Source organism: Schistocerca nitens, chromosome 9 (assembly GCF_023898315.1).
Source record: "Schistocerca nitens isolate TAMUIC-IGC-003100 chromosome 9, iqSchNite1.1, whole genome shotgun sequence".
In the NCBI taxonomy this organism is placed as follows: domain Eukaryota; kingdom Metazoa; phylum Arthropoda; class Insecta; order Orthoptera; family Acrididae; genus Schistocerca; species Schistocerca nitens.
Window position 1 is genome coordinate 279,530,248 of NC_064622.1, and position 24,652 is coordinate 279,554,899.

The 24,652-nt window shown below is 39.5% G+C and overlaps 1 protein-coding gene across 1 annotated transcript in view; it reads right to left on the reverse strand.

Annotated features, from left to right (window-relative positions):
* The window catches only part of LOC126203694 (protein PAT1 homolog 1), a 117,845-nt gene that overhangs the window by 11,144 nt on the left and 82,049 nt on the right, over positions 1–24,652 (reverse strand). Inside the window, exons 11-12 of the mRNA XM_049938065.1 lie at positions 22,763–22,921; positions 11,449–11,664 (exon numbers count right to left, since the gene is read on the reverse strand). Coding sequence (XP_049794022.1) covers positions 11,449–11,664; positions 22,763–22,921 — 375 coding nt within the window. The remainder of the gene's footprint in view (positions 1–11,448; positions 11,665–22,762; positions 22,922–24,652) is intronic.

A 24,652-nucleotide genomic window follows, 5' to 3' on the forward strand; every position in this document is an offset into this window, starting at 1 on the left:
CTGAATAGTGCACGGTACATCCAAACTGTCATCGAACCCATCGTTCTACCATTCCTAGACCGGCAAGGGAACTTGCTGTTCCAACAGGACAATGCACGTCCGCATGTATCCCGTGCCACTCAACGTGCTCTAGAAGGTGTACGTCAACTACCCTGGCCAGCAAGATCTCCGGATCTGTCCCCCATTGAGCATGTTTGGGACTGGATGAAGCGTCATCTCACGCGGTCTGACGTCCAGCACGAACGCTGGTCCAACTGAGGCGCCAGGTGGAAATGGCATGGCAAGCCGTTCCACAGGACTACATCCAGCATCTCTACGATCGTCTCCATGGGAGAATAGCAGCCTGCATTGCTGCGAAAGGTGGATATACACTGTACTAGTGCTGACATTGTGCATGCTCTGTTGCCTGTGTCTATGTGCCTGTGGTTCTGTCAGTGTGATCATGTGATGTATCTGACCCCAGGAATGTGTCAATAAAGTTTCCCCTTCCTGGGACAATGAATTCACGGTGTTCTTATTTCATTTTCCAGGAGTGTATATCAGGGGTGGCCACAACACAGTTTGCGAGCCGCATGCAGCTCCTGCCTCAGTCTAATGTGACTCTTGTCACTTGACAATGCTGTACACACACAATCTTCTTGTCATCCTGATAACACTATACACAGCAGTTAACCAGTTACTCCTGTCAACAGTAATGTTTTTGTTTTTCCCCATACAGTAACACTGTTAAAGTAAAATTGTGATTTTTTGCTGATGTCCTTACAGTTACTACGTTGTCTATGAGGTGAAAATAAAATAAAGTGCTTAATAAAGGTTGGGAAGAGGAATTGATTTTTGTAGAGATAAATAGTAAATCAATGTGGGTATCATATCAAATGACACTGACACTGCTCAAGGCCAGTAACCTAAATCATCATAATGAGACTAACCACAATGGTTTCAGTAAAGACTTTCCTCTTTGTTCTCATTTACGGAAAACTAAACTGACCTAACTTTTTTCATTGACCAATGATGCTAGTTTTAAAATCAAAGCAAATTTTCTTCATTAATGATCTAAAAAGGGTTCTTCATTAATGACAAACATTAGTTTCCTAACAATATAGCTCACTATGAATCAGTTCTGTGGGTACATGAAATTCAGTACTGCACAAGTACATCAATAATGAAACTGAATATTCTAAATTCTTTGGTATTTGTGTCGTTAAGAACCTAAACAGGAAGTTAAATGTTGAAAAATAACCTTAAAAATCTAAGTTCTATAACATTTGTGTTATGAATATCAGAATTTGGAGAAGAAGATGTCAAGAAATTTAGTTACTTTTCATATTTTCATTCACTAAGGCCTTAAAGCACCAAATTCTGGCATAACTTGTATTGGAAATACAGTGTTTGTTGAACAGAAGTTTGTAAAAAGGATGATACGTGGTGACCACTCTTAAAGACAGCTCTTTGAAACAGTGGGGCACACTGGCAACAGCCTAACATAGCACTGTTTCAAATCAATCACATTTTGAAAACAGGAACATTAATAGTAAGACTTTATGCTATAAATTACTGTATACCAACAAAACAAAACAAAACAACACACACACACACACACACACACACACACACACACACCTTAAGTCATTCATGGAAATAATCAGCATGTCACCATGTTATCAAAGCTTTCACCAAGAAGATGTAGTAGCAATTGACTCATTCCATATCATTGCCAGAGGTCACAATTATGACCTGAGGAACAAACAATTAATTAACTAACTAACTAAAAAACTGTCACATTCTACAAGTTGTATGAAGAAATTTAAAATTTGTTATGGATTTTCTTTTCATAAGTGGCATCTTGTGCCAACACAGAAGGAAAAACTCAGTATCTTTTAGGTTGCTCTCTACTACAGGCCGTTTCACCCAGAAGCCTAATGACTATGTGGCACGGTGGTTTAGGAATAGTCACTCACTGGAGTGTGAGCAATGATTATGAATGCTGGAGAAAATTTGACAAATTTAGCTGACTGACTTTTCTTTAAAGGCATATGGCATTAGTAGGAGCTGCCATTGACTAGTAAATACTGGTTCACTAGCTTCAGTACAGAGATTTAGAATAGGCTTTTTCTGTGAGTTCTTGTTTCAGGGTGATACCTGCATGCTGTTATGTGTCCAAAATATAAGACAGAAGTTTTGGCTGAACCATAAATGGTACACCTATAATCTTGATGGAACCAAATGCATGTTTATTAAACTGTTGTAGACAGAACCTATCTGCACCGCAGACCTTCTCACTTATACACTTAACAATGTCTCAAGATTTAAGTACTCTAACTAAATTTAAATTCCACAGGTTTGATGCCATGGGAGCCTTTGAACCTGAGAGACTAAAATGGAGAATGGTGCAATCAAAATGCAATTCTACTTTATTACAGCTATGACAGGCATGATTAAAATGAACACACACTATTATTTATCATCTCAAAACTTGAAACCTGATTGTCATCAGCCAGCCTCTGGAGTGTCAACTGAAATGACACGTTATCGATGCTAGATGAGAGGAGGAGCAGTAAATTCTAACATTCTCAGCGACCATACTGTTTAGAACAATGGTAGAGAAAGTAACAATTAAAAATGTTCCCTTAAGGAACAACATCCTTTTTTATAAAAGTATCCCACTTGGTAAGGAGTACTTGTCCTGCAAGGACAACTATTACATAGTGATAACTGTTCATGGAAGCGGTAATTATGAAGTTGGTTGAGTCTGTTGCACCGTGTAGTAGAGTAAATTGCTTTATCAATATAAAAAAAAAAATCTTTATATGGTGCTGTCGACATGGGAAAGCTTCCTGTACAGCCACCTCCCTTAACGCCAGGTTATCTAGGATAGGACAAAAATTTCTGCATCCATACTGGGAGCAGTTAATATGTATGTTTACAACACCCGCAAAAGACAGCATCAAGGGTCTTTCTTAACCATCTTATGAGAGTCACTAAGGTAATTGCTTGTGGAGTTACAATCCTTCCCTAGATTTTATGAGGGGTATGTTAAAGATTCCCCTTCGAGAATTTGGGTATAGTTCTGTGAGCACATGCAGTACAAGGGACCAAGAAATATTTACTTTGATTCTTAATGCGACTGATATAGCATGCTACACACAGCATAAGGTCCTGGTGTTATATCTGTAGCAGCATCTTATTGCATTTTCAATTCCCACAGAGGAAAGCGGCAGTTTATATGCTGCTTAGTTGTCACAATGTAAGTCAAACTGCAGTCTCTCAGTAGCTTCTTTCAGATATACGAAATGTGGGATCTTTGTTGCCGCCAGACGTTATACAACGAAAACAACTAGCCACTGCTTGAGCAGTGTCAGATGGAGAAGTTAAAACAATTCCGTCATTCATTCTTATGGCACATGTAATACAATTAAGGGAATTCAGAAAATCTTGACCCATTCTTATCTGTCCTCCAAGTGTTCACCGTGCCTCTGCCCTCATGACCTAAAAGGCTGCTAGGGTCTTTGGCCTGGACATGAGCCTTCATCATGTTGTCCCTTTGTCCCTGTCTTTATGTTATAAACTACATAATGAGCTAGGGTCTAGTTCACTCTGTTGTGCTGACCTTTGTGTGGAAAATGGACTGAGATATGAAAGAGGGTGCCTAATTATAGAACAGTGTCCACTCCATACTCTGCAATGTCTCTGAGAGTCAATGGATAATAATGGCCCCTGTAGCTGTGCTAAAATATATTATATGGCATTTGTTTACAAGACAGATGTCTTCCAGAACAATGAGACACTCGAGACCTCGACCACCTGGGTCAGGTATTGCGCGAACCTCAAATTTCACGGTGTGCATTAAACTCTCCTGCACTGACGAATGACTTGGGGAGGGAGGATGCTTAATTAGGTCTACAAGAGCCTCAGATTTGCTTAATTAGGTCTGCAAGAGCCTCTTTAACAAGTGGTTCATGAAGTGGGACTATGCAGTGCATATGGTGTTTTAGCGACACATGAGTGGCAATGGCTATTGCCAGGGAGTTAGTGGAGAGGGGGATAGCTGAAGTGCAGCATGTGCTAGTAATAAATAACATCAATCCACTATTAGCAATGTCCCCATTTCCGAGGAGAGATCTAGTTCAGGGAACATGGCATGAGAAACTTCTCACTGTGTCCCCTATTGACACAGGCATAGTGGCTTACTCTGTGTGTGGGCTTCTCTTCTGAATATGTTCAGATTGTAATGAATTATGGGAGCTACCAATCTGTGAGGGTTTTCTTCTCCATTTTCTTTCTGTTGCAGTGATGTGCAGGTGATAGGCTATTCAGTTTCATGAAGATATCTATCTCCACAACATTTCTTTTTTCAAATCAAAAAGTGACTGTATTTAGTAATTCTAGGTTTTTATGGCAATTTACTTTGGCTTTGGTCAGTTTTTTGGTTGAACCTATCACTTTACTTGGAAGTGGTGGTGTTTGTATGGGCGAAGATGCTAGCTCATTAGTTTCCCCGACATTGAAAATTTTTATTTGGACGACCCTTTCACCGGCTTTGGAGCACTTGAGAATTCTGAGGGAATTTTCACTTCGCAGATGCAACTGCAAATACTTATATTTATGCTTGACTCTAATGTTTAAATTTAAGTTGATATGTTGCTCTTGGTGACAAGTTCTTCAGAGTTGTTGCAAAGGATGAGGTGAAAATTTGAGGCTGTATTGCCTTGAAGACTTTCTGAGCTGGAATCTCCTCATCAGCTTCAATCTCTGAAATTTCTTCCTTTAATACACACACACACACACACACACACACACACACACACACACACACACACACACACACACACACATAGTAGAAAAAGGAAGAGAAGGAAAAATGGTATAGGAATCTGGACTAGGGGAAAGGAATGAAAGAGGAAGCCACCTGGTAGAATTTTAAACAGAGAATAAGTTAATCATCGATATCATTCAGTTGAAGAATTGTGAAAGAAGGTTGTATATGTGGAAGAGACAGAGGAAGAGGAGGAGGAGGAGGAGGAGGAGGAGGATTAGTGTTTAACATCATTAGAGATGGAGCATAAGCTCAGATTAGGAAAGGATTCATGAATGGGAATCTTTAACATACCCCCCATAAAAACTAGGGAAGGATAGTAACTCCACAAGTAATTACCTTTCCCCTTTGAAAGGAACCATTCTGGATTTTGTCTGAAGCAATTTAGCGAAATCATGGAAAACTTAAATCAGGGCGGCTGGACACGGGTTTGAAGCATCATCTTCCTGAATACGAGTCCTGTGTGCTAACTATTTTGCCACCTCGCTTGGTGGAGGAGATTGAGGGACACAAAGATTTCAGGTTGATTACATATTGGTAAGATGGAGATTTTGAAATCAGTTTTTAAACTGTAGGGCTTTTGCAGGGTCCGATACAAATTCTGACCACAGTTTGTTATGAAATGCAGACAAAACTGAAAAAAATTGCAAAAAGGCAGGAATTTAAAAAAGTGGAACCTGGATAAGTTGAAGGAACCAGAGCATGTTGAGTTTCAGCAAGAACATTATGCAACATTTGACTGGAATGGAGGAAAAGAGCATAACAGAGGATGAATGGGTAGCTCTGAGAGATGAAATAGGGAAGTCAGCAGCTTTTGGCAATTGTGACTGAGCTCTGTTCTTTGCAATTTTGAAGGCAGTAACAGAAAAATATAAGGAGAAAAAGGTTATCACACAGGCACAAAAATCAGATGGCACTTGGGCACCTGAAGAGTCAAGGGATGTGAAAGGGAAGCAGTATTTGAGTAGGGAGTGAGACAGGCTTGTAACTTATCTCCCATGATATTCAGTCTGAGCATTCAGTAAGAACTGAGAGAGAGAGAGAGAGAGAGAGAGAGAGAGAGAGAGAGAGAGAGAGAGAGAGAGCACTTTGAGGTTCATTAATAACATTTTAATTCTTTCCGACATGGCAACAGACTTTAAACAAAATGGTTGTGTCTGGGAAACAGATTAAGATGAACATTAACAAAAGAAAAACAAGGGTAATGGGTTGTGGTTGAATCAAATCAGGTGATTATGAGGAAATCAGATTATGAAATCAAAGTCTAAAAGCAACAGGTGAGGTTTGCTGTTTTGGCAGAAAAATTCCCTGATGGGAAGAGCAGAGAGGTGAAAACACAGACTGGCAATAGTAAGAAAATCATTTCTGAGAAACAATAACATCTAATACCAATTTAAGCATTTGGAAGAATTTTCTGGAGGTATTTGTCTGGAGTGTAGCCTTGTACAGAAGTGAGATGTGGACGATATACAATTCAGACAAGAAGATTAGATTGGTAGGTCGAATAACAAATGCTTAATCGAATTGTGGAAAATAGAAATTTTTGGTACAACTCGATTAAATGAAGGATTCTGTTGATAGGACACAGCATGAGGCATGATGACATTATCAATTTCATATTGGAAGGAATTGTTGCGCTGATTTTTTTTTTTTTTTTTCCCTTGGCGGGGGTGGGGGGGGGGGGTGCAGAGGGAGTGACTGTAAATGGAGATGAAGTCTTGAATACAGCAAGAAGGTCCAAATGGATGTCATCTGCAGTAGATCTGTAGAGATGAAGAGACTTGCTAGACTAGCATGAAGAGCTACGTCCAACCAATCTTCAGAGAAGATGACGATGACAGCAACACCAACACACAGCAATCACTGCATCACACAGGATGATCATCTGGACAATTTAAACTCTTGAGTAGAGATGTACACAATCCATTTGCTTCATGTGGCTTTGCACTGGGTTTTGTATATAGGGTCTAATTTTGAGACAGATAAAAACAGCCATGATATGCTCTGGTAGTATGGAAGTGTTAAATATTAAAATTAATGTCTTTTTTTTAGTGACCCACTTAGTTTCTTCATAATCTTTTCACTTCTGTGATGTTCACATTGACTATTATTCTTCTATTTCCATTATATCAAGGCTGGTGACTATCCCCTTCCTGAAATCAAGGGTGTTACGCATTTCAATTATTTTAAGGTAGTTACCTATTTTTTGCTCTTCAGCAGCTTAGACACTTTGACATTGCTATTTCAACCAGCAAAATGCTGTTTCTAAGTCATTTGACTTCTTTCAAAGAACCAGCAATTGCTTTATGGCTTTGGGAATATGTAAAACGGAGATCATTTCAAAGGATCCCTCCTCTCTCATAACTACTATAAATGAATTTCGACAAAGTTTGTTCCCCATTACCCTCTTTACCATAATTCTTTTATTTTGTTCTCTCAGGAGGACAGTCCACCACTTGAGCTTTCTTTGTTGGTTGTGTTTGTACTTTCTCAAAGTTCACCTGTCAAATGTTTGAGCAGAAAAATCAATTCTGTTTCTAGGAGGCACTAGGGGAATAAATGTTCAGCCAGACAGAGTTTTGCTTGTCTAGTTAAGTCTCACTGATTTGGGGTGTGCCAGGTGCCCCTGTACCACCCTAGTGAGCTGGGCAGTTAAGCCAAAAGGCCTGCTCTCCACTGTCATGTCCCCACGACTGTTGCTGAAGCATGCCCAGAGTGTATGGTAATAAGAGGACTCGTGGCACTGACCAGCAGAATAAGGCAGAGGTTAGAGCTGCTAGAATGAAAGGGAAGTAATATTCCAAGGGCTTGGGGCCATATGTTCACCCATGGGATGAGTGTGACCAACTGATGATCTACTTATTTTATTTCTTTGGTTTAACTGTGTCACAAGCATAAGGGAACACTAAAATAATGTAATGCGAACATTTCTGGGCACTGTGCCACTGTTCAATTACAGCTTTACTTAAACCATGCCAAAGAATCTAGTGGTTTATTGATAATGCTATATTCAAATAATACTGGGGACTTCTGCTTATTTTTATATAGGATCCTTCAGGAGGAATGGTAAATATTTTAGGAAGTGCTAGTATAGACTAATTCAAATAGAGCTATGTATATAATGTGTCCAATTTGTATTGGTTTCAGAGACACAGCTTTTAGAATGTAACCTGACTAAACACTCACAGAAAGTGGTAAGCAAATGCACATGCAAAGTAGATTTTTATAAATTCCACCTCTGATTTTAATGCACCTTTCAATTATCTTAATACATCTATGTGTAGCTCTTCTGGTGTTGTCTTGGCTTTCTTTTATGGGCACCGTACTATACACAGTCCGAATGGTCAATCTCTCTCTTATGCTTCCTACTTCTTTGTAGAATTCACATTTCAACCACCCCACAGCCAAAAATCTATAGGAGTACGACCCGGGGACAGTGGTGGCCTAGAAACATGACCATTTCTGCTGATCTAACTTCCAGGAAATGTTAGGCTTAGATGATGTGTCTCCTGATGACTTAGAATGTTCAGGGGAAAGGGGGTAGGGCGGCCACCATGCTGGAAGAACATAACAATCCTTGTAGCCAAAGATATTTCTTCCAATAACACTAGAAGCTGGTTTTAAGAAAGTCCAGATAATGGGGCACTATAAGATAATGCAGTAACACAATGAAGTGACTATCACATCACACATTTACAGAGAAGTGTTTTTGAAAATGTGTCTCCACAAAGGACTGTGTATTTTTGTTGGACCACCAGTGAGAGCTACAAGCCTTACTGATACTAATAAAAATGAAAGTGGCTTCATTAGTGAACATCATTAATGGGATTACTTGGTGATTTGCAATTAGCCAACTATAAAATTCCAATCATCAATCTTCACCTTCTCAAATCCACTGTAAATGGCAAGTAAAGAAGCCTTGTATACATCATGTCTGCCATATTCTTATATGTGGACTGATCTGTGTAAAAATTCTACATGCAGTTGATGAACAACTACATTCTACCAACTGACTGATGTATTCTACTACATCCACATTTTGTTCGTTTGCACATTCCAATGAACTGAGGGGCACTGCACCAGTCCCCTGCTGTTTAGTGGAAACACGAGTAAAAACTTTTGGCTCTGTTACTACACAGTTGCGTAATCATCTACCATATTCTCTACAAGCAGCAGCAGTGTTTCCATTACAAAACCCGTAAACAAATACCACATTGGCATACTCAGCATTTGTAAACATGTGCAGCATATTTAAATGTTACAGTAGACCCGACCAATAACTCACAATCTTAACTGAAAAATTCAATTACAAAAACTCAAACATGATTTCATAATTTGAAACTCAAAGCAAAATTGATAATTGATAAATCAACCCATTGCAATGGAGTACCACAATTTAAACTGAAGCTTATCTATGCAGCCAATAAAAACTGAGCACATGTTATACAAAATGTTTTATTCAAACTAGTCTACACTGCCACTTCATAATTCACTATTCATCCTGAAACAGCCTTATAAATTGATCAAAAATGTTTGCACCACCTACATATTTGCAACTGTCTGAAGGCATATATTACGGGAGACTCAATAAACCTTATAGAACCAGAAACAAACTTTGCTATGAGATACAGACAAAGCTATAGCCAAAATAAGGCAGTCTGAAAGTGCACATCTGACAAATCAAAACCTGCTTTGGGTAACAAGGAATATTGTGATGGTCCATTCCATACAATGTAAAATGGATCCTCCCCGGTATTTACTCGATTTGATTTACATAGTGAGACAAAACAACATGTCTTATTCTACTGTTGGCGACACTGGAACCGAGCATACTGTGTGATTTCTCTCCTTGTCATTCTAGTAATATCAGCCTGTACCCTTAAAGTGGTGTACGAGATCCTTTGCTAGTTCTTCCTTAGTTACAACTTCTTCAAGAATTAAAGGCTCAAATATTGTGTGTCTTCACACTACAAATGAAATGTGACACAGTTTCTTCTCCTTCAAAACATACCCTATACTTAGTTGCTTCTTTCTCTACGCCCACTGTGTGCAAGTGTTCCTTGAAGGTCCCATGACCAGTCATTAATCTTACCATGGGCAATCTGTCTCATTTGCAAGCCCACGATTGTAATACTTCTCTTAAAAGATGGCTCTGGCATTAATAGTTTGCCATGTTCTTGTTTTCTGGATCTTAGTCCAATATTCTGGGCGATGCTCATGATCTAGCTATGTAGTTTTGATTTTACTATTACCTTAATGGTGGTTAAGACAGGTTGCATTCCCATAAATGGAGATGTCGCACCTGTCCTGTCTAGCCTATCAGCTTATTCACTGCTACTAATTCCTGAGAGAATGATCTTTGACCCCACTACATGGGCTGATACAGATTTCAGAGCTGCTTTACTGTCTGAATGAATATAGAGGTAATGATTCTTATAGCATCTACATAGAATCTCCTCTGCACATGCTGTGAAAGCAAATATTTCCACCTGAAATATTGTGGCCAGCTCCCATTGAGAAATTGCCCCCTAGTGTAGGCTGCACTTTGTATACACCGGCCCCAGCACCTTCAGTTGTTTCAAGCCCTCAGTAAATCAGACCAGGTGTCCTGACAAGTATCTTGCCTCATTCTTCCACTGCTCCCTACTTCCAATTGTTACCCTGAAAGGTTTACTGAATCAGCTGGAAGTTATTGTACAGTCAGCCAGCAATTCCCTGCCCATTCCTATATTTATCACATTCATTATACTGGTGGGATTCTAGACACCTTAAAGTTATGACTGGGTTTGTTTCGTTGGGGAACCTACGAGCCAAAATTTGCAGGAAGCGGTCACTAGCAGGTGTTGTTGACACAAGGCAGCCACTGCAAGACAATTCTTCAATGTTTTGTATCCAAAACAAAAAATGAATATTTGAATTATGTGAAAGTAGTGTATGCCAATCAAGTGGGCAACTCCCTGTATCTAAAATCCTTGTTGCTGTATAGTAACAATAAGCACATGGTATCTATTTCCTATGGGCAACAGATTACATAGGTCTGCGACATAAAAATTGTTTCAAATTTATTAAGTGATTTTTATAGTGTTTTCAATGCTGATTCCGGGAAAAATAGTGAAAAAATTCCATCACATACAGTTATTTCACAAACTGCTTGTCTAGTTTTAGACTTTTTCAATATTTCAGCACTCTAGTGACTTTGTATTTTGGTTTTTAGGATCTCCATAAACTGTTATTTAGCTGTTTTTATACTAAATATACGTAAAATAAAGAGTACTTGGGAGAAACCAGCAGTATTTTCACGACAGTGCCTGTCTGTCGTGCTTCTGCTGCCAGTTATCAAATTTCAAACAACTTCCAAAAAATATTTTTTTGCAGACCTGTGTTACTGAGAAATGGGTGTGAACCAAAGAAGTAATGACTGTGTAAAACATTACAAAAATATATGGTTGCTATACTGAATATTCCCCTTCAACAATTGCTCCAAATTGTGTCAATAGCTATAATTTTTATATTTTTGAACATTATCTAATACTTAAATAGCTGCATTAGGTTTCAACGTACAAAAGAGAATTTTAGAATTGCTTAGTAATGGTATCTTACAACATATACTTCTTGAGTGAAAGAAATATCTTCACCTTGTTAGTGACAGAGAAGGAGCGAGGTGGACTGCGTACAATGCTGATTAGTGGCAACATTTCAGCCTGGGCAGCGAGCCATTGATGGAAATAAGGATACAGAGCTTCCACATCTCGCCTTGGTGGTGAAGCAAGGCCACGAACCACCCTTCCCCACAGCTGAGCCAAGCTGGATGAGTCCAATGGCAATTGTGGCAGTAGCCGTAGTATAAGCTTCTGCAAAATGGTAAGTTTTCATTAATGCTTTGAAAAAAAAGTTAAATGTTTCATAGCACAGATAGTTTGTTTATGTATTACAAAATTTAATACACACACACATTAACATTGAGAAATGAAATAAAACAGAGTCTTTTCTCAAAACCAAGGAGAAAACAGGAGGACAAAAAGGCAAAAAGTGAACATAGACATGGTACATGTTACAAAATGGATAAAAAATAAACAGTCAGCTTCATTTTACAGAAATCATATGCTACAGTTGCCAGTTATGTTATAGTTTTAGTCATACAACTGTTTTCAGCTCAGTTGCTAGTCATCTTCAAGTGTACTTAGTGTTTATGCCGATGACAGAATGATCACACAACAACATGTAAAACTCTGAGTGATGCATTGTCTTGAATGCAGCAAAAATGGTCAAAGCTTGTTTTCAATAGACACTTGTACTCTTACATTTACATCTAGACTCCTTATACATTCTTCTCAAGTCACCGTATACTGCATGGTGGAGGGTACTTCATATCACTATTAGTTGCTTCCTTTTCTGTTCCTCTCAAAAATGGAGCGAGGGGAAAATGACTGTCTACATGCCTCTGTACGAGCCTTAATTTTTCTTATTTTTGTGGTCCTCACATGAAATGTATATTGGCAACAGCAGAATTGTTATACTGTCAGCTTCAAATGCCTGTTCTCTAAATTTTCTCAATAGTGTTCCTCAAAAAGAACATTGCTTTCCCTCCAGGGATTCCCATTTGAGTTCCCGAAGCATCTCAGTAATACTTGTGTGTTGTCTGAACCCGTTGGTAACAAATGTAGAAGCCTGCATCTGAACTGCTTCAATGTCTTTCTTCAATCTGACACTCTAGCAGTACTCAAGAATGAGTGCACTGGTGTTCTATACGGACTCTTCTTTATAGATTAAACACACTTTCCTAAAATTCTTCTTACAAACCAAAGTCTACCATTTGCCTTCCCTGCTGCAATACTTACAAGCTTCTTTCACTCCACACTGTTCCGCAATGTTATGCCAAGATATTTAAATGCCGTGACTGTGTCATGCAGCACATTATTAATGCTATATTCAAACATTATGGTTTTGTTTTCCTATTGTTTTACATTAACTTACATTTTCTACATTTAAAACTAGCTGCCATTCATCACACAAACTAGGAACTGTGCTCGAGTCACATTGTATCCTCCTATAGTCATGCAACGTCACCTTCCTGAACCCACAGAATGGGATATACAAAATAACAGCGGTCCTATCACACTTCCCTGGGGCCCGTCTCTGGTGAACACTCACCATCAAGGACAACATGCTGGGTTCTGTTTCTTCAGAAGTCTTTGAGCCACTCTCATATCTGGGAATCTATTCCATACGCTCACACCTTCATTAAAACTCTGTAGTGGAGCTCCGTGTCAAATGCTCTTTGGACACCTAGTAATATGGAATCTGCCTGTTGCCTTTAATCGATGGTTCACAGGATATCATGTGAGAAGGGGGCAAGCAGAATTCTGCACAAGTGATGCTTTCTAATACCGTGCTGATTCATGGACAGCAGCTTTTCCATCTCAAGGAATATGTTCAAGAATTCTGAAGCAAACCGAGGTTAAGGATATTGGCCTGTAATTTTGTGAGCCCATTCTTTTACACATATTATATACAGGAGTCACCTGTACTTTTTGCCAGTCACTTGGGACTTTGCACTGGACGAACGATTCATCATAAATTCAAGATAAGTAAGTGGCCAATGCTATAGATTACTCTTTGAAGAACCAGTCTGGGATTCTATCCGAATTTAGTGAGTTACTCGATTTCAACACTTCCAGTTGTTTCTCTGCACCAGGAATGATTTCTTAAATGTGAAATTTAAAACTTCTGTCTTCCATTTGCTATCTTCTACTGGCACACCAGACTGGTCAACAAGTGAACGGATATGAGTTTTACAACTACTTGGCGATTTTTCACAAGGCCAGAATTTTCTTGGGTTTTTAGCAAGATCTTTTGCTAACATATGACAGTGGTAACTGTTGTATGCTTCACACATCAATCTCTTTACCACTGCACGAATTTCTACTAACATTTGCCTGCGAATTTCGTTGTTAAACCACAGTGGGTGTTTCCCATCTTTTGTCCACTTGCTCAGCACATACATCTCCAGAGTACAATGTACAGTCCATTTAAACTTTGCCCATAATTCCTCTGTTCCAGCATAATGGAACTAAATGATGTCAATGCATTATCTAAGTAGGATGTCAACAATTTCTTATCTGCTTTTTTCTCGCGGAAATACTCTCCTAGCCTTCTTGATTGATTTATTACCATTAAAAAGCACAACTGCTATGATGCTATCATGACCATTAATTCCTGTCTCTATTATGATGCTATTGATAAGGTCAAGCCTGCTTTTAGTTACAAGGTCTAAAATATTTCCAATGCATGTGGGCAGCCTAACTAGTTGCTCAAGGCAGTTTTCCGAAAGTTTTTGAAAGTACTTCATAACACTGACTGTCTCTACCTCTTCAATGAATCCACTGACATCCCAGTCTAACTCGATAGATCAAAGTTACCTCCAAATATTGCATGATCTGGATGTGTCCGTGCTGCTAAGTGTACAGTTTCTTTGAACAATTCTAAAACTGTCGTGCAGAATTGGGTGGCAGGTAAAAACATCCATCAATCAATTTTGTTTCACCTTGACCTTTCAGGCCCGTTTCACACTGGGACACGGGTGATGGTTGCCAGTGATGGTCACTGGTGACTGGTGAACACTTCTGGAACACTAGAGTCTGACAACGCAGGTATTGCCAACTGATCAATTAGTGAAATGGACTCGTACAGGGGTAGCAACTAAATTTTGCTAGGCTTTTATGGTCCGAAAAATAAGGTATTAAATTTAAAAAAAGAACATATAACTTACCAATTTTGTTTTTCTCATCCATCCTCTTCTCACTGAAATCAGGCACAAACATCGTTATAATTTCTTGCCACGCATTCGTTTTCATCACTTTGTTGCTATAGTCTTTGCTTTTCACATCCCAAATAGCAGGACGACTTTCTATTTCACTTACAAAATCTTCTGTGTTAACCAAATCTAAACTCATGGCTACAATGCACGCAGTGTAATGTAGAACGAATGTTTCGCGTCACTGTCTCAGAAATGACTGCCTGTCGGTTGGCAAATCTGCATCGCTGCATCTGTGATTTGTGTTCCAGTGTGAAGACTGCAATTCAAACTAATGCACATCCGGTGGTGACTGCTGCAAACACAGTGACCTTGTCCCTCACATGTGGCGAGGGTGAGTCACTGCTGGGTCACAGTGAGGCAGTGTAGCATCCCGGTGTGAATGCTCCAGTTCAGATGAATGTACCTCTGTCTGTGACCTTTGCTGGTGACCGTCACCAGAGTCCCAATGTGAAACGGGTCTTATATGTGACCAGGTAATGACACTGCCATTCGAATTTGACGTCAGAGACAATATTTTTGTCAACTGCACTGAACACCCTCCCTCCTATGGTGCCTAATCTATCTTTTCGATGTATGTTCTGCAACTTACTAAATATCTCACGATTATTTACCTTGGGTTTCAGCCAGCTCCTGGCTCCAAGAATAATTTGAGTATGAGAAATTTGGTTGAGGACAGTAACAGTACTTTGTTATGAATACATCGACAATTTACTGCTAAAATTTAGACAGTCGAAGTGGCTTTACTCCGAATGTGGTCTGGTTTTGTTATCTGCATGTCATCTGGTGAGTGCTTATCAGAGTACCTCAAACTACTGCCTAGCCTGGAAACAAACCATGTTCACTTCACACATACTCTGCTACCCGAGTAGCTACTTCCTTTGTGTAGTGCACCCTTATAAATGTCACTTCTACAATTCCTGAATTTACACTTACAGTTACCAAAGGTGGGAGTAAACCTCCTAAACAGAAAAACACGCATGAAATTTTGGATATATACGACTCAGAATACACAATAAAATCAACTTGCTGCTCTGTAGATGTGTACCAGGCCTGACATATCCTTAAGGACATGGGCATCGAAAGCAAATTTGTATGGGACTCCCAATAAATTTTCAAAATGCAAACATTTACAAATGAGTTGATAGTAAGAAATTGCCCAATACATTGGCTAGCATAATCATACGGAACGTGACAAACCATGTCTTCAATTTTTACTGGTACACCTTAATTAGTATTTAAAAGAAATAACAGTGGAATTATGTCTGTTGTGCAACAACTGTCTACACATACTTGATATTGGCCTACACTTCATCACATGCAGCTACCACTCACAGACTGCTTCCAAAGATGTTGCAGAATTTTCCACATTATTACAGGTGCAAACTTATCATTCTCAAATTTGTAGCTCTGATAAATATGATATAAATATAATCAACTGCTTGACAGTATGGCCCAATCAGGGAGAGTAGATGTGGTGTTGTGGGAATTCATCCAAGTAGAGTATGAGGTCCTGTAGGCACGGTTTGATAGGTTTGTGAGGAGAGAGAGGTGACAGAAGCATTGACAAATGGAAGTTAAATTGCTCAATGGTCAGCCAGGCAGAGAGTAATGGCGACAAGGCTAAGGCTGCAGAAGTGGTGTGAATTTGAACAATAATATAACAATGGAAAGACCAGGATGAGTAACAACAATATGGAAAGGATAGACTGTTACTCATCACATGGTGGAGGCACTGAGTCGCAGAAAGGTACAATGAAAAAGGATGTTAGGAATATTTCAGATAAAGTCCTTCTGAAGAAGCAGAAAACAAACACACATTCACACACACGACTACTGACTACTGGAACCAAGGTCTGAATGTAACTGCATCTGACGTCAATAGCACTCTAGCTGGGAGGGGTACTAAGGGTAAGGAAGAGGAATGCAACAAAGATGGAGAGGAACAGCAGGATAGTGGTAGAGAGAATGCCAGTGCTGCCTGCAGGATCATGCCGGGACACAGTGGGGATGGGATAGGCTGGCAGGGTGCAGCAACAGATGTTTGTGCTGTGGGTTAGGTGGGGGGACAGGAGTAAAGGGAGAAGAGAGAAGTCAAGAAGAAAGGACTATACGGGTACATTGGTGGGACGATAGAATGTGTAGTACTGGACTGGCAGCATGGAAGGGGAGATACAGGAATGTTCCTGAACCCTCCTGGCCTCAACCTTCAATAGTCTCTGTCCTCCACCTGTCTATCCCATTCCCTGCTCCTGCTACAGCACAGCACATGCCTTCTATCCTGCCAACTCTACTGCATAATTTCTTCGTTTTCTCCCCTCTCTCGCCCACCCACCACCCAACACACTACTTCTCCTCAGCAAGGCCTCCCAACACTGCACCCAGACACCCTACCCTAGCACCAACATGTCCCTGCATGCTTGTGCAGGCAACACTGGCATCTTCCCCCACCCCTAACCTGCTATCACTAACCCCTCCCCACACCATTCCTCTTCCTTACCCCCACTAGACATTGCACTCAGATCTTGGAACCAGGAGACATAGGTCATACGTGTGCGACTCGTGGTGTGAATGTGTTGAGTTTCTTATTTCTGACTTTGTCCGAAACCTGACATATTTCTAGCATTCTCTTTCACTGTGCATGTTTGTGACACAAAACCTTCTCTATGTGGTGAGCAGTAATATAGCCTTTCCATATCACTGTTGAACAATAATACACTCACAGAAAAAGTCACAACATCAAGAATGAGTTGTGTGACAAACAAAAGCTGGTAGATGTGTTTCTACATCTGAAAGATGATGTCTCTCAAATTTTGTGCCAGTCTAAAAAATAGTGGCACTGGTAGAGGCACTATGAGGATGCATATCAAGTTTGCTTTAAATACACACTGTAACTGTCATGAGCATCAGTTATCTTTGAGATTGGATGTGGTGCACTGATTTCAGTCAAAAATGCCTTAAAGGCAACAAAGATACTGTTATCAACATCTCACTGAGGTTGTGTAATAGGGTTATGAGAAGTTGGATGTTCCTTCTGTGATACTGCAGAAACACCTGATAGGAGAATGCATGGTATAAGAAGACTGGGCTCTGGATGGCCACTTGGCACTACGTAGAGAGAAAGCCATCATGTTTAGTGTATGGGTCTGGTGCAGCATACTGCAACTGCAGCAGCGATTTGAGCATCAGTTGGTACCACAGTGACACAATGAACTGTTACCAATCTAAGGACGTCTTTGAGCCGGACGCCACATAGTGCACATTCCACTGACCCCAAACTGCCACTATTTGCGACTTCTGCAGTGTTAAGCGAGAGCTCATTGGAGGGCAGGGTGGAGATCTGTTGTGTTTTCTGATGAAAGCTGGTTCTGTTTCATTGTCAGTGATAGCCGTGTGTTGGTTAAGACGACACAAGTTGAGGGCCTGCAACCAATCTGTCTGCGTGCTAGACACACTGGATTTACACCTGGAATTATGGTCTGCAGTGAAATTTTGTATGACAGCAGGAACACTCTCGTGGTTATCCCACAATCCCTGCTTGCAAATTTGTATGCTAATCTGGTGATTCAACATGTTTTGCCAACATTCATGAACAGCATTCCACTGGGTGTTTTCCAAAAGGAAAACGCTCACCCATATACCACTGCTGTAACACAACATGCTCTACAGAGCAAGAGTGCCGACATGTTGCATGGTCTGCTCAATCATCAGATTGGTCCAATCAAGCCCATATGGGACATCAACGGATGACAGCTCTCTAGCATCATGCATCATCCACAAGCAGCATTAACCATCTGTATACTGACTGACGAAGTGCAACTGACGTAACTCCATCCCAAAAATTGACATCCGCTACCTGTACAACACAATGCATGCATATTTGCATGCTTGCATTCAACATTCTGGCAGTTACATCAGTTATTAATATACCAGAATTTCACACCTGCAATGGATTACCTTGCACTTACTTTAACCTGTGATCATGCAATGTTAATCACTTAAGCATGTTCCCTAGACAAATGTATTTCTGAAATTTCACTACTCTACAGTAATTATTTTCTGGTGTTCTGATTTTTTTTTCTTTCAGTCTACATAAGGAATCAAAATGGCCAGTACTAAAATGAAACACCTACAACTGTCCTTATGATGTCATTTATTGTATGGCTCCAGTTTCGGTGCCTCAGTGCACCATCTTCAGATCTTAGTTGATGCTGAGTGGGTTAAAATCATCTGTATACACAATGTATCAGTGGCCAACTTCTGTAAGTGGCTTTTGCAGGCTGAACTGCTGAAACTGTAACCATACAATAAATGACATCATAAGGATGGTTGTAGGGTTTCACTTTATTACACAAGTGAACGGCCGAAGTCTCCAAGACCTCCAATCACAAGGCTGGACATACAAAAACAAAATGTTCAGGACTTGATTCCAGAAACTGCTTCAATTTGGAATAAAAATCATCAGCAATGGTGACCAAAGACTTCCAGCATAAGGAAGCACCCTCATTCCAGCAATGGCCTTGTTAAAGAAGCCCAAGGTGCCAACAGAGGTTGGGGGTACCTCCTTGCCCTTGGGATAGGAAACCGACTGTAAAAGTGGAAGAAGCAGCAGTAATCAACAAGATGAGGCTGCAGAAGGAAATAGAAATACTGTGTCAAGCATATTATTTGTATCTACAAGACATGTGACCTCTTACTAAAAAAGTATAATGATGATCTCTCCATTTGTAAAAGATTCTGGATTAATTCACCATTTAGATCTCCAAGAGGAGACTGTCAAGGGGAAGTGATAATGAGAAAAAGACTGAATAACCAACAATAATGAAATGTTCTACAAATCGGAATGGGGAATGTCATAAGTTTGAACATGGTAGTGAAGCCATAAAACTTGAAAAGGGAAAAGCAAAGGGATCAGCAAAGTGAAGTGATGTGACATGAAGTGGAAAGATAAGAATTTATGATCAGATGAACATGGGCTAATAACAGAAGCAGAAAACAGTATAACACTAGTATGAATTCTTATGAATAGGAAAGCGGGGAGAGAGTTACCATGAAACATTCAGTGATAGTGTGGCGTTTTCAGAATCGACATCAAACCAACTACAAAAGTTGAGATATATATGCTGATATCATGTCACAAGCAGAATCTATAGAGACAGAGAAAGTATATGAGGAAAGCAAATAAGTAATGCAATATGCAAAGGGAGATGATAATATAGTACTCAAGGGTGATTGTAATGGTGCAGTAGGATATGGCACCAGGAATGAGTGACGAATTGTAAGAGGACAAAAAGGCCTGGAGACACAGGAAGATTACAGCTGGATTATATTATGGTCAGATAAATTCCAAAATTAGATATTAGGTTGCAATGCATGCCCAGATTCAGATACAGACTTGGATCTCAATTTAATAGTGATGAAGAGCAGACTGGCATTTAAAAGAATCATCCAGAAGAATCACTGTGGAATTAAGTGGGTTGCTGAAGTACTGAGGAATGAAGAGGTGTGTTGAAGTTCTCTAAGGCTATCAGTACTAAGAGAACGAATATCACAACAGATAGATCATTTGAAGAGGAATGGAATCTCTCAAAAGGGCAAACACATATGTTAGACAGGCAAACACTGGTACAAGGAAGGTAACTGCAAAGAAACTTTGGATAACAGAGGAAATACTTCAATTGACAGAAGAAAGAAATAAGTATAAAAATGTTTGGGATAGCGAGAGCATGGAAGACAAAGTGAAATGGCTGCAAGAAATATGTGAAGAAATCAAAAAAGAAATTGTCATCAGAAGGACTGATTTAGCATACGGAAAAAGCAACAGTCGGTGAAATTAAAAGCAAACGTATCAATATTAAATGTGCAATGGGAATTGCACTGTTAAATGCAAATGAGAGCAGACAGATGGAAAGAAAAAACTGAAGGTCTCTACCACTGATAGTGTGATTAAAGAAGAAATGTGAGTTGATATGGTACACATAGGGGATCCATTAGATAATTTGACAATGTGTTAGAAAACTTGTGATCAAATAAGGCAGAAATTTCTAAATTCATTGGGGGATGGCAAATTGAGACATACCATCAGACTTGGAAAAAATATCATCTACGCAATCCCAAAGATAACAAAAGCAAATAAGAGTGAAAATTACTGCACAATCAGCTTAACAGCTCATGCATCCAAGTTGCTAACAAGAATAATATGAAGCAGAATGGAAAAGAAAACTGAGACCTGTTAGATTATCAGTTTGGCTTTCAAAAGGTAAAGGCAAGGCAAGATAGTTGTAACATTTTACTTGATAATGGAAGCAAGAATTAAAAAAAAGAACCAAGATAGATTCTCAGAATTTTTTGACATACATAAAGAATTCCAAGGTGTAAAATTGTACAAGATGTCAAAATAATGAGAGAAATAGGTGTAAACTCTAGACAAGGACTGGTAATATACAATATGTACAAGAACCCTGAGGTAACAATAAGAATGGAAGACAAATAAGAAAGACATGGAGGCAACCATTCACACTTATTGTTGAATATATACATCAAAGAAGCAATGATGGATATAAAAGAAAGGTTTGGGAGTGGAATTAAGATTCAAAGCAAAAGGATATCAACAACATGATCTGCTTATGACACTGCTATCCTCAGCAAAAGTAAAGAATTACAAGATCTTGGAATGAAATGAATAGTTGAATGAGAAGAGAAGATGGACTGGAAGTAAACTAGAAAGTAAACTAGAGGTGTTTGAGTTATAATGCTACAGAAGGACATTGAAAATTTTGTGGACTGATAAGGAATAAGATGGTGAATCAGTGAAAAAAGTAACACATGGGAAACACTGATAAGGACGAGGTACAGGATGATAGGATCTGTGATAAGACATCAGGGAATAACTTCCTTAGAACTAGAGGGAGCTGCAGAGGGTAAAAACTGTAGGGAAATACAGAGATTGGAATATATTCAACTAATAACAGAGGATGTAGGATGCAAGTGCTACTATGACCTGAAGAGATCAGTACAAGAGAGGAATTCATGGCAAGCTGCACCAAACCAGTCTGAAGACTGATGATTGAAAGTTGGACAGCTATGTCTTTGGGGGATGGAATCATTAGATCCAGAAACCAGACCATTTTTTTTGACTAACATAACCAACCTGTTATGTTTGTACTTTGGATACTAATGCACACAAAATTAGGCAAATTTGCAAATCTTCATAAATTAATAAAAATTTATCAAACAGTGCTACAACAACATACAAGGGCTCAAATGGAATCGACTGGGGAATGGTTTCATTTGTTCTCTGTACCAGCATTATGCGAATTTACACATATAGTCTCCAGAGGCCAATTATTACATTTAGTTGTTTGGCACACAATTTAAACATCCTCGTATAAACAATGCAACAGGATGTAGTACACTACAATAGTTTTCGAGAAATATAATTTTTTCCAAATTATTACGGCGCATTTTCATCATTGCAGTTTTATTATTTGCACAACTGCATAAAAACTGACGGTGCCAGTGAAATCAGCAGGCAAAAACAGTACCACATTCATTCTCTATATTATTGTTGTTGTTATTATTATACCTCTTCTCTATTGTACAATAGCCAGGCATCATTTCATAAATTTATAATTACAGATTTCATACAGAAGTTTCAATCATACATTTACAATCAACATATCACTTCATTCAGTGCGTCTGTGCATGCATCGAATGATCCTTTTGCCATATTCTTAAGTTAACTTGCTTCAATCACTATTTATGTACTGACATGCAATGAGATAGTTCCATCAGCTCAGCATATTGAAGGTAGGTAGTACAGTGGAACTTGAGACATGGTGACTGATGAGCTGTGATAAAGCTGCCATTTTCAAGTACAGAATATTCTACTGGAACAGTTAGCATTGAATTTATACAGATACTGGAGAACATTGATTAGGATTTGAGCATGAATGATTTACATGCATTTCAATCCAAGATTAGATGGACTTTTATTTAATGAGGCATTCTCGAGTCATTGAGTGCAGATGGACTCATGCCAATATGATTAGATTGAGAACTGAATAAACAACAACAACATACATAATTTTCTGTATGAAATAATAATTTGGAGAAAACAGTATCACTCAACGAACCCTGCCCTTCCGGACGCAGAGAATGCTTGCCAGACGATCACCCAGCAGGACTGCAGAGACTATTTTGCGCAGGAGGTCTTCTCTATTTTCTGTCACTGCTTCCCGTATTTCTGGTATGTCGCTCTTCAGATCTTCCACTTGAAGTATTAACATGTACAGCTAGGGAAAAAAAAGACACACACATAACACACAAGTGTTTAACACTTTTTAAATTGAATGATTATCAAAAACAATAGAGCACTATTTTATATAATTGCATCATGCTTTGCTTCCTCCTTTAAACTTGGCAAACAATTTTATTTACCTACAATATCAAGCCCAACCTATTAGTAGACTTTCCGCTCTATGGTCAATGGCTAGTACTGAAAAAGCAATTATTCTATACATTTCATTGGGGTAAAGCCAAATTCCATGATTATCTCTTTACATTATGATATTATCGTTTCTTCCAAATTGTGTCCTTATCCCATTTCCTTAGTGTATGAGTTCTGGGGAGGGGAGAGAGTTTGAAACCACACTCTTGCAAGTTAGTTATTCACAGTACCATATTTGTAACTCAGAATTCTCTTCATTCAACAGAGTGGAACCTTTTGAGGAGATGGAATTTTCTCATGTTGCTGCGTTTGCCACCTGAGTGACCTAAGGATATGTAAATTTCTTTAAAATATCGTTAAAGGATTTTTAGCCATTATCATTTTATAAGGTAACTACAAAAGTGTGTATTGTTTATGTTTCATGTTTATGCACGGGGACCAGAGCAACACGGCTGCATATACTTTGCGGTGAGAAGGCTACAAGGACGCTGGTCAGAGTGAAACTGTTAGATGACAGCCAGTGTCCAGTAGAAGATACCGCCATTTTGTTCGGAGTCACTGCATCAATTATTTCTCTAAGAAAAGTGAACTTAAATTCTCGTCATGGTGAATATTGTAAAATGTGATAAAACAGAACAGTGTGAACATGTTAAGGGATGAATATATTTATGGTGTTGAATTTTCTGAAAAAGGATATTATTTTGCACCTTTTATTCCTTGACTATTCAGATTGAAGTTGGTGATTTTAAAAACAAAGTGACTGAATTTTTGACTTCTATGAAAAAGACTCAGCTGATAAGATCTCCAGTAGTTACACACTTTGACAAAGTAAGCAATGACAGAAGTAATTGATATTTATGAAGAAAAGTCACTTTAAAAGATATGGTCTTGAGATGCATAATGACTATTAATGCCAAAAGTGTTCATAGTGCTAATAATTCCTATAGTAATAACTTATAATTGGATAGGTAAAAAATATACTCACCAAGTGATCTTTTATCTTTGAACAACTCGCTTTTCTGAAAACTGATGATAGTACACTCCTGGAAATGGAAAAAAGAACACATTGACACCGGTGTGTCAGACCCACCATACTTGCTCCGGACACTGCGAGAGGGCTGTACAAGCAATGATCACACGCACGGCACAGCGGACACACCAGGAACCGCGGTGTTGGCCGTCGAATGGCGCTAGCTGCGCAGCATTTGTGCACCGCCGCCGTCAGTGTCAGCCAGTTTGCCGTGGCATATGGAGCTCCATCGCAGTCTTTAACACTGGTAGCATGCCGCGACAGCGTGGACGTGAACCGTATGTGCAGTTGACGGACTTTGAGCGAGGGCGTACAGTGGGCATGCGGGAGGCCGGGTGGACGTACCGCCGAATTGCTCAACACGTGGGGCGTGAGGTCTCCACAGTACATCGATGTTGTCGCCAGTGGTCGGCGGAAGGTGCACGTGCCCGTCGACCTGGGACCGGACCGCAGCGACGCACGGATGCACGCCAAGACCGTAGGATCCTACGCAGTGCCGTAGGGGACCGCACCGCCACTTCCCAGCAAATTAGGGACACTGTTGCT